Source organism: Enhydra lutris, unplaced genomic scaffold (assembly GCF_002288905.1).
Source record: "Enhydra lutris kenyoni isolate GAN:26980312 unplaced genomic scaffold, ASM228890v2 scaffoldscaffold69, whole genome shotgun sequence".
NCBI lineage: Eukaryota > Metazoa > Chordata > Mammalia > Carnivora > Mustelidae > Enhydra > Enhydra lutris.
The window spans coordinates 8,543,626-8,555,170 of NW_019154153.1; the positions used below are offsets into that span (position 1 = coordinate 8,543,626).

The window sequence follows — 11,545 nt, forward strand, 5'->3', positions numbered from 1 at the left end:
GATCTCTGTCTGTCAAATTAATAAATAAAATCTTAAAAAAAAAAAAGTCTTTAACAGTACAAAGGGCTGATATCCAAGGTCTATAAAGAACTCCTCAAACTCAACACACACAAAACAGATAATCATGTCAAAAAATGGGCAGAAGTCATGAACATGTATGTCTCCAATGAAGACATACAAATGGCTAACAGACACATGAAAAAATTGTTATCATCACTTGCTATCAGGGAGATTCAAATTAAAACCACATTGAGATACCACCTTACACCACTGAGAATGGCCAAAATTAGCAAGACAGTAAACGACGTGTTTTGGAGAGGATGTGGAGAAAGGGGAACCCTCTTACACTGTTGGTGAGAATGCAAGTTGGTGCAGCCACTTTGGAAACAGTGCGGAGATTCCTTAAGAAATTAAAAATAGAGCTACCCTATGACCTTGCAATTGCACTACTGGGTACCTCAAAGATACAGATGTAGTGAAAAGAAGGGCCATCTGTACCCCAATGTTCATAGCAGCAATGGCCACAATTGCCAAACTGTGGAAAGAACCAAGGTGCCCTTCAATGGACGAATGGATAAAGAAGATGTGGTCCATATATACTATGGAGTATTATGCTTCCATCAGAAAGGATGAATATCCAGCTTTTGTATCAACATGGATGGGACTGGAAGAGATTATGCTGAGTGAAATCAGTCAAGCAGAGAAAGTCAATTATCATATGGTTTTGCTTATTTGTGGATCATAAGGAATAACATGGAGGACATAGGGAGATGGAGAGGAGAAGGGAGTTGGGGGAAATTAGAGGAGGAGACGAACCATGAGAGACTGGACTCTGACGAACTAACTGAGGGTTTGGGAGGAGAGGGTGGGTGGGCGGTTGGGTAAGCCTGGTGGTGGGTATTAAGGAGGGCACATATTGCATGGAGCACTGAGTGTGGTGTATAAACAATGAATTCTGGAACACTGAAAAGAAATTTAAAAAATAAATAATTTTTTTTTTTAAAAGTCTTTAAGGATCTACCCAGATCTTACTTCTACCTTGAGACTTTCCTAGATTGTCCCAGGCTAAATGGAGCCATCCTGTTATGTTGTACCATTTTACTTCTACTGGCACTTCTGCCATCATAGTCTAGGTTGTATTGAAGGGGTATTTGGGGTGTGTATAGGTGCTTACTCCTACTAGATCATGGACCTCTCAATATTAGAACATAGTTTAATTAATCCGATTTTGGAATGGCATGTTTCTTTACACATAATAAGCATTCAGGAGATGCTATTTGAGATTCTTGTATCAGGATTGTGCCGGTCATGCCTTCCAGCCACTCAGGATCCCCACACTCACATAGCATAGGGTCATGTGTATGTGTTTCTAAAACACAAGCAAAAATCTACCAAGTGAGAAGCTTATGTACAGAAATACTCTCTCTTTAGCCGTATTCTGTGTTCTGCAGAAAACAATTATGCTCTCCCACTTCTGCTTTTTTTTTACTTTTCTTATCTGAAACACTGAGGAGTGACTCACTTCAAAACTCATCCTGTGAAGTCAGATAGTAGTCAAAAGTGTGGAGTTTTCCTCTATCACCAGAAGCGAAGAGAGAGAAGAGGAAGTGCTCAGCAGATTTCCTAAACATACTTCATAGCTTGATTGTGGGTAAGTGTGAGACCCACACAGGATTTGTGGCAACCTCCAGACCTGTGCTGAGGCCGTCAGCTACTGTCTCAGGGTTTTGGTAAGAAAACCTACATTCACCAGACAACTTGTGCTGTTTCTGCTTATTATTGATAATGATTTGAGGGTCATTATCTCCTCTTCCCCCCATTCTTTCCCCAACTTTTCTTTCTTTGGTTTTATCTCCATATTCACCTTTCTTTTACTGAATATCCCATGTTCTAAATTATCTTCATTCTTCATATTTTCATTCTAGAACAAATAGTGAATTTTATGCCATTTTTTCCTCTTAAATCGGCGTGTCTCTTTCTGAATTTTGAGTCCAGCTTTTCACAATAGCTAATTCTTCAAGTCAGTAGCCTTTTTATATATATTTTTTTCTCACTCCTATTTCCTCTTTGTTTAATTCTTTTGCTTATTCTTTTTTTTTAAGATTTTATTTATTTATTTGACAGACAGAGATCACTAGTAGGCAGAGAGGCAGGCGGGGGTGGGGGGAGCAGGCTCCCTGCTGAGCAGAGAGCCTGATGCAGGGCTTGATCCCAGGACCCTGAGATCATGACCTGAGCCAAAAGCAAAGGCTTAACCCACTGAGCCACCCAGTACTTATTCTTTATTGTTACCAACTCTGTCTCAAATTAGTATCAAATTAGTATTTGATTCTGGAATCTACTTTCTTGTCCTGTTATAACTGAGTTTTAGTTTCAGGAATGTCTTTATCCTTTTAACTACTTTTGGCCAATGTAGTATTGAAAACTAAAAAAGAAAGAAAGAAGGAAAGAGAAAGAAAGTGTTCTACCAGTCGCAAATGTAGAGGTATCTTTCAGCCAAAACACTTGGAGAAATGTAAAAAGTGATCTTGTTCATTCTGAAAGATTTTTAAGACTGATTTATACATACTTTCAAGGCAGATGTTATATGATATTTAAAATATAGTTCATACCTATGGCTCTATTTATATTGGAATCTTGCTCTTTTTTAATCTTTTTTTGAAATATTTATTTATTTATTTTAGGGGGGAGAGAGAGCACAAGGGGGAGTGGGCAGGGGCACAGGGAGAGAATCTCCAGCAGACCCTGCCCAATGCGGGGCTCGATCATGATCTGATCATGATCTGAGCCAAAATCAAGAGTCAGTTGCTTAACAGAATGACCCACCCAGATGACTTTCTTTTCAGTCTTTATTACTTCAGTTTGTGCAGCTCTCGGTAACTTTCCCATGTTATTGTTAATAATAACAATACTGAAGCCTTTTTAGTTCTGTGGTTCTTTGTAGTAGAAAGATTATTGGACTTAAGATCTTATAACCCTCCTAGTTGTAAATATGTGACAGTCCCCTAATTTGCTGAGTTTCTGTGTCAAAAACTGCAAAATAAAACTAGAGACAAGGAAAAATAATTGCTATGTTTCTTTTCAGTCCTAGCTTCTCTGATTCTATCCTTCTCTCAGTACTTCACAGATGTTGGCATGACTATGTATACTGGAGCAGGACAGTGGACCAGGGTAGCTGCTATGCCCAGCAAGGAAAGAAGGGGTCCTGATAAGACTTGAGTATTTGAGTGCATAAGGCTACAGAGAGGGAGAATGAGAATCACTTCTTCTTTTCTATTATTTTGTTGACTCAGTTATTTTAACTTCTGCTAATCACGTAAGACCCTATGACAGCATTTGGTTAGCTCAGCAGAATTCCAAGTCACGAAAATATTTTGGGACTCTATGAAAGGAAACATAAAATGCTATTATAGCCAGTAAGAACTGGAAGCTGGAAACCAAAAGGGAAGTTAGAAGAGACAGCGTATTTAATGGATTAAGTGGACAATAATAAAAATTTTAAATTTAGTTGAAAAAGAAAATAAAGTAAACCCCAAACATGAACATCCATGCACTGAAGTCATCTTTGATCTTTATGTCATAGAATCCATTGTGCTAACTTCGGTAGAACAAGCACTTAGGTAGAAGACTCATTTTTACCATTATGAAATTTAAGGCCAGAATAATAGATAAGACAGCCATGACAATAATTATAATACAGGAGCGCCTGGGTGGCTCAGTCGCTAAGAGTCTGCCTTCGGGTCAGGTCATGATCCCAGAGTGCTGGGATCAAGCCCCGCATTGGGCTCCCTGCTCAGTGGTAAGTCTGCTTCTCCCTCTCCCACTCCCCCGCTTGTGTTCCCTCTCTCGCTGTGTCTCTCTCTGTCAAATAAATAAATAAACCCTTTTTAAAATAATAATTATTATAATACAAGGCAAAATGCTTTGCTGCACAGAGAATATGAAATGGAGATTCAACACATATACACACACACAAATTTAAGAGGTTGAAGAACTAATTTCTTATTGAGACTTTAAGAGGAGGTTTCGAAGAAGAATAACATTTGAGCTTATTTTGAGGAATGGCTAGAATTTCAACAGGTAGAGATTAAGGATGCAGGACAAAGGAGGTTAAGGTGAAGGACATAATTCCCGACAGAAGTAAACAGCATTAGCCAAAATAGTGAGTTGTTCAAGAAAGCTATAAAGTAGGATGCATTTACGGGAGTCTTCAGAATTAGGGGACGGTAATGTCAAGAGGCCAAGAGAATAGAGTTGTGGATAAAGACAGAGAAAACGATGTTTGGATTTGTTATTTAGAAATAATTTTAGAGGTAACTTTAGCCCAGTGATGGGTCAGAAGACAAATTACAAAGGTTAAAAAGTGAGTGGTGAGAACGACAGACCCTGAGACAAGCCAGCATCCCTGACAAACTATGTTTAAAAAGGAGAGACAGAGAGAGACTTAAACATAACATTTGGATGCAAAGTGTGATCCTAGATTGGCTATAACTGTGGATCAATCAGCTACAGAAGATGTTTCGGGGCGGTGAGAAAAAAACTACGTCTAGAAAAAACTAGGCAAAGACTGAGTATTCCTTAAGGTAAATATTACTGCATAATGTGGAGACTAGCTGAAAAAAGCAAATCAGTTTATACAACAATATGCATGCCAGTTCATAGCGGCACTGTTCACAAGAGCTAAAAGATGAAAGCAATTCAGATGTCCATCAAGAGATGAGTGGCTGGACGCCTGGGTGGCTCAGTTGGTTAAGCAGCTGCCTTCCGCTCAGGTCATGATCCCAGCATCCTGGGATCGAGTCCCACATCGGGCTCCTTGCTTGGCGGGGAGCCTGCTTCTCCCTCTGCCTCTGCCTGCCATTCTGTCTGCCTGTGCTCGCTCTCTCTCCCTCTCTCTCTGACAAATAAATAAAATCTTAAAAAAAGAGAGAGAGAGATGAGTGGGTAAGCAAAATGTGAGGTTTACATTAAATGGAATATTATTTAGCCTTAAAAAGAAAGAAATTCTGACATATGCTACAACATGGATGAGCCTTGAGAACATTATGCCAAGGGAAATAAACCAGACACCAGAAGACAAATGCTGTACAATTCCATTTATATGAGATGTCTAGAGTAGTCAAATACACATAGTAACAGAAAGTAGCCTGGTGGTTTGCCAGTGGCTGGGGGAAGAGGGAAGTGGGGAACCATTGTCTAATAGAATTAGAGTTTCAGTTTTACAAGGTGAAAAAATTGTGGAGGTTAATTGTACAGTAACGTGAATATACTTGATACTGCTGAACTTTATACTTAAAAAAATGATTAGAATGGTAAATTTTGTGTTATGTGTATTTTCCCATAATTAAAGAATTTTTAAATATGCACAGACTAATCAAGTTTTGTTAAATTTTAATTAAGAAAAATATGGATGCACATATACATATATGTATATATGCAAATATATGTATATATTCATGAATAACATTTTTTTAAGATTTTTTTTTTTATTTGACAGACAGAGATCTACAAGTAGGCAGAGAGGCAGGGAGAGAGAGAGAGGAGGAAGCAGGCTCCCCGCTGAGCAGAGAGCCCGATGCGGGGCTGGATCCCAGGACCCTGGGATCATGACCCAAGCCGAAGGCAGAGGCTTTAACCCACTGAGCCACCCAGGCGCCCCATGAATAACATTTTTAAAAAACAAGAAAGAAATGATGGGTATTGAGGGAATCGATGCTGAGAGGGTAAACAACTCTTGAGAAATCTGAAAGCAAGAGGAAAAGATGAGGTTATATCTAAAGACGTAACTGGGGGCAGCACCTGGGTGGCTCAGTCGGTGAAGCAGCTGCCTTCAGCTCAGGTCACGATTAGAGAGTCCTGGGATTGAGCCCCACATCGGCTCCCTGGTCAGCAGGGAGCCTGCTTCTCCCTCTTCTCCTTGCTCATGGTCTCTCTCTCTCTCTTTCAAATAAATAATCTTTTTTATCTTTTTATTAAAAAGTAAAGATACAACTGAGTCTACATTACCTTTTTTTGTGGTAGTGAGTCATTGAAAATCTGGTGGAGGGATTGGATGGCCCTTCTGCCCTCATAGAAATGGGAATATGCAACCTTAAAATCTTACATACTGTTCGAGGTGGTGATGGAGCTCCATAAAGCCTTTTTGTGGATTGAAAGCTGGGAACCTCTGGTCTAAAGTTATTGTTCATCCATTTAGCTTATTTGTTGTTTTTTTTTTTTTGTCTTGTTTTGTTTTCTAAGATTATTTATTTATGTGACAGAGAGAGAGAGAGAGAGCAAGCACAAGCAGGGGGAGTGGCAGGCAGAGGGAAAAGCACAATGTGGGGCTTGATCCCAGGACCCAGGGATCATGACCTGAGCCGAGGGAAGACACTTAACCGGCTGAGCCACCCAGGAGCCCTGCTTGTTTTTAGTAGAGAACATTGGGTAAGGAAAGGAACGAGTGCAGAATGTCATAATGTAATTGCAAGAAAGAGGAGAAATGTACATTGACAGGGACTTCCAAATGAAATTATGATTTCGGTACACATTTAAATTGATATGGTAGATTTTAATGATCATAGAATGTTTTCATGTGGTCCAGGGCAAAGTTAAGGAATACAGACTAAAACAGGGGCCTCTGTAGTCTACAGCATTATGTGGGAGGGTTGTAATTCTAAGGATATGCTTTTTAAGAAAAAGATAGTTTTTAATATTATTACTTATATTTTTAGAGAAGTTCAGCAATGGAGACTTCCTCCGCTGATAACAATTCAACTGACCTACCCTCACAGCCCTGGTACGAACCCCAAGTCATTCTCTCCATGGGCATTCTCAGCCTCACTTTCTTACTGGGGTTGCCAGGCAACGGGCTAGTGCTGTGGGTGGCTGGCCTAAAAAGATGCAGCGGACAGTGAACACGGTTTGGTTTCTCCATCTCACGCTGGCCGACTTCCTCTGCTGCCTCTCGTTGCCCTTCTCCCTGGCTCACTTGGCGCTGCAAGGACACTGGCCCTATGGCTGGTTTCTGTGCAAGCTCATCCCCTCCATCATCATCCTCAACATGTTTGCCAGCGTCTTCCTGCTGACTGCCATTAGCCTGGATCGTTGTCTTTTGGTCCTCAGGCCAATCTGGTGCCAGAATCACCGCAAGGTGGGGACAGCCTTCGCTATCTGTGGATGTATATGGGTGGTGGCTTTTGTAATGTGTATGCCTGTGTTCATGTACCGGAAAACATTCGCTGTAGATGACCATTACATGTGTGGCTACAATTTTAGTCCCTACAGCTCCTTTGGTTATTCAGACTTCACCAGTGATCTACTGGAAAATGGGTCTCTTGACAACTCCACTGTGCACCTGCCTGGAGAAATGGATGAGGGATTAGAGTCTTTCTCTTTACAAACAAATGATCTTCCTTGGACAGCCACCACTATCCTCTATTCTCGAACATTTCAAAGACCTTCTGGAGAGTCACTCCCTATGGATTCAGCTAAATTATCTAGTCAATATCCATATTATAATTTTCTTGCTAGTAAGGTCTCATCTATAAGCCCCAGTGGGTTTCCTATTGAAGATCGCAGAACTAACCCACCAGATAACTCTGATAGTTTTCTCTCTACCGATTTAGAGCTTTACTCTGGTACTTCCAGCAACTCCTTATACACATATGAGCTATTCCGAAATCTCCAGGATTATGATCTAGGCCAGTTTTCATACAACAATCAAGTACTAACACCCCTGATGGCAATAACCATCACTAGACTAGTGATGGGTTTCATTCTGCCCTTTATGGTCATGATGACCTGTTATGGCCTCATTATCTTCCGAATGCGACACGGCCGCTTCACCAAGTCTCGGACCAAAACCTTGCGAGTGGCCATGGCTGTGGTGGTTGTCTTCTGTGTCTGCTGGGCTCCATACCACATTATTGGAGTCCTATCATTGTTTTTTGACTCAGAAACTCCCTTTGGAAAAGCTCTGCTGTCTTGGGACTACGTGTCCATTGCTCTAGCATCTGCCAATAGTTGCTTTAATCCCTTCCTCTATGCCTTCCTGGGAAAAGATTTCAGGAAGAAAGCCAAACAGTCCATGAAGGGCATTCTGGAGGTGGCTTTCATTGAAGACTTCACACACTCTACCAGCTGTCCCCAAAGCAAAGTCTTTTTGGAAAGAAACCGTATCAGTATACCTGTGTGAAGATACGGAGCTGTGGACCCAAGCCAAGGTTCTTAGGTATTCACCCAGTGTGACATGTTTCTGAAGCAATGAGTGGTATTGTGAGCAGGGGATTCCAGAAGCCATCCAAGAATCAGTCCATAGTTCTCAAAGTATGGTCTGAGACTAGAAGCATCTGCATCACCTGGTAACTTGTCAGAATCACCTAGAAACTTGCTGAATCGGAATCTCCGAGGGTGAGGCCCAGCAAGTGTTTTAATGAACTCTCCTGTTTCTGATGAATGCTAAATTTGATAATCGTCCCCCAAATTACTCTATTTCTATCCCAAACTAAGCCAGTGAGATCAGGGAGAACCTAGTCTGTTTTAAAATGATTTTTCCATCATGAACTTTTTTCTTTGGGAGTGTCCAAATCCCCTCCCAGATGCAATTTAAAACCATTTTGTCTAATCTTACATGAGTGAACAATGATCGTCTCTTTTGGCTTTGTTGTGGGGGTGGTGATGTTTTCAAATGAAAACAAGGTGCAAAAAGACAGAGTCCACAAAAACAAGCAGTTATGAGATGCAGTCTGAAGCAGAGTACAATGTCAGATGCTTGCTATGTGCAATATTCCTGGATACGGGACATGGGAATTCCACGTTTCCATTATTACAACTGAATAGGCATCTACTATGTAAATACAGGCTGCAAGGTATCTGAAAACTTACTCATAAAATGGCACGTAAGCTGTGGTTTGGGGAGTTTTCTATTTGTTTACTTAGTCTGCCTATTGATAGAACCATCTCTCTTCCATTCCCTTTCTTAAGCTCCTTTATCCCCTTATTTCTCACCTACCTCTCAATCTTCTTCTGTATTAGACTTTGTGCACCTAATAACCTCTAATTTCTCAAGATTCAAATTGCTCCCCTCCTTTTGCTTGAAACTAATATTCCCTGAGAAACTCATTTCCAGTGAGAAGAGGAGGGTGGAGGATGGAGCAGTAACCCTTGAATTCACTGCACAGTTACTGAGTACCCTCCAGGAATACCATCAAACTTTGTAAAGCACGGCTATGCTTGTATATCATTCACCAGGTATATTTTTGGGTTTTTGAAATGAATTTTTATCTTTCCCAAAGTAATAGATGCACATAATTTAAAGAGAACCCAAGGCTTATAATGAAATATAAAGTTTCCTGCCCCTCTCTGCCCAACCAATCCCTCCTCCCACTCCCATCTCCCAGAAATAACACTTGCAACAATTTTAGACATTTCTTCTGATATTTACCATGACAATCATGTGCTTATGCAGCTAGTTTTCATATACACAATAACATCACTTCTTATCTTGAAAGATTAATTTTATCCACATTCATATTTTTTACTTATCATCATCCTAATATTCATTAATCACCGTACTTTAGTTGGCTCCTGACCACACTTTCTTCTGTTCTGTGGATCCATCCCAACCCCACATACAGCTTTCCTTCCATTCTTTCATTAAAAAAAAAAAAAAAAGTTATTTAACCCTATCACCTTCTCATTTGTCTGTGTATTTAAACTTTATTGTGTTAGACTTCTAAAATCTCAGGGTTTTTGTACTATAATATAGCCTCCCCCCTGGGTGGAATATAATTACTTAATCTAAAAAAAAAGAGAAAATGAGATGTTTTAGACTTGCAAGGCACTATTATTTGTTCAGTGATTGGGGTGAGGCTCTGGACTACAAATAAGTAATAACGTGCTATGCAGAAAAATTGCAAATCACTGAGAAGTCGCTCAGGTGTGAGGTAACAATGTGTGACATGATGTAAGATTTGCAATGCCGCCTTCCAATGTAATCTTCTTATGTATTTGATATGAATAAATGCTTGCTTTCTTGTGGTTCCTTGTGAGACTGGGATTCACAGATCCTCTTAACTGTTTGATACTCAGAATATGTCATAATCTCTAAACATACAGCAAATCATAGTAGGCAGCTGGAGGCTTGCTATAATGGCAATTAGCTAGGATCCTGGAAGTCCCAACACATCTTACAAGACCCGGATGTAAGTCCCAAACTTCTACATTTAGTGTACAGGATACTGGGGTGATGACATAGTTATAAGATTCCATAGTTGCTATTTCTGGATTCCCTTTGAGAGTTCCATCCCTGGGAAATGTATTCTTTTTTTTTTTTTTTTAAAGATTTTATTTATTTTTTTGACAGAGAGAGATCACAAATAGATGGAGAGTCAGGCAGAGAGAGAGAGAGAGAGAGGGAAGCAGGCTCCCTGCCGAGCAGAGAGCCCGACGAGGGACTCGATCCAGGACCCTGAGATCATGACCCGAGCCGAAGGCAACGGCTCAACCCACTGAGCCACCCAGGTGCCCCTGGGAAATGTATTCTGAAAACAAAATCTTACAATTGGAATTCCCTCATTTCTTATGAAAAACTCTGGTAAGTACCTGTGAGTATTTGCCAGAAAGTCCCAGATGGAGATCCAACTCCTCCCAAAATTGTAGTATCTCTGATCTTTGAAATATCCCAGAGCACAGGCAAGGTGGCCTAGTCCACACACCGAGCTATAAGGGGTGACTGCCTCTCCCAACAATATTTCACTATATTTAATAGCATTTGGGGGGGGAAAAAAAAAAGCAATGTTAAATGCATGTTTTTTAATTCGTCTTTCCCAGCAATCTTACAAAACAATTCCAAGATCAACTGATTGGACCCAGAGGTGGGAGGCAGGGAAAGGGTGTAAGGCCAGCTGAAGACAAATGCTTCCCCCTTCCTGCCTTCCTACCCTGGTAAAAAGAAATCTGAGACCAGCACCAGTAAGATTAAACCATAAACATTCTTCCTTTTTTTTTTTTTTTTATTAAGAAAGCATGCAAAACACAACAACTTGTGAGATCATACACCCCCTGGCTGGCCTGCACCAATGCAAAGCACTATGGGTGGTACGAAGGACTCACCAAACCAGAAACCTGGGGGTCGAAGAGAGGAAAGTGAGGATGAGTGGATCTATACCACGTGACTGCTCCATCTGTCCCTCTCCTCCCATTTCTCCCTCATCTCCTCCTGGAGGCAGGAGCGCCTGCACTTTTGCACACGTCACTCAATACGACAATGACTATACTTTGAGCCCAGCAATGCTGGACCAACAAGAAAAAGTAGTATTCTTTCCATTTCATGGAGGGGAGGGGAAACAGGCCCAAAGAGGGTAAGTTTTGTCCTGTGCCATCTAGCAAGGCTGAGTTCAATCGAAGGGAGCTAAAATCCCAGGAGGCCTGATGACCAGTCTCCACCCCTAGCCCCAAACTTTAGTTACTCTGGCTGCCCACCAGAGTCTTCATGAGACAAATTTTCAGAAGACACAGATGAATTATAAACAAGGGACATTTACATGTACAATTTCGTCTACCC

The 11,545-nt window shown here is 40.8% G+C and overlaps 1 protein-coding gene across 1 annotated transcript; it reads left to right on the plus strand.

Annotated features, from left to right (window-relative positions):
• Nucleotides 1-6,725: 6,725 nt before the first annotated feature.
• On the plus strand, nt 6,726-8,176 carry LOC111159830 (complement C3a receptor 1). Its single transcript, XM_022522469.1, is given in 2 exon segments — nt 6,726-6,875; nt 6,878-8,176. Coding segments are annotated over 2 exon segments (1,449 nt in total).
• The last annotated feature ends 3,369 nt before the right edge of the window (nt 8,177-11,545 follow it).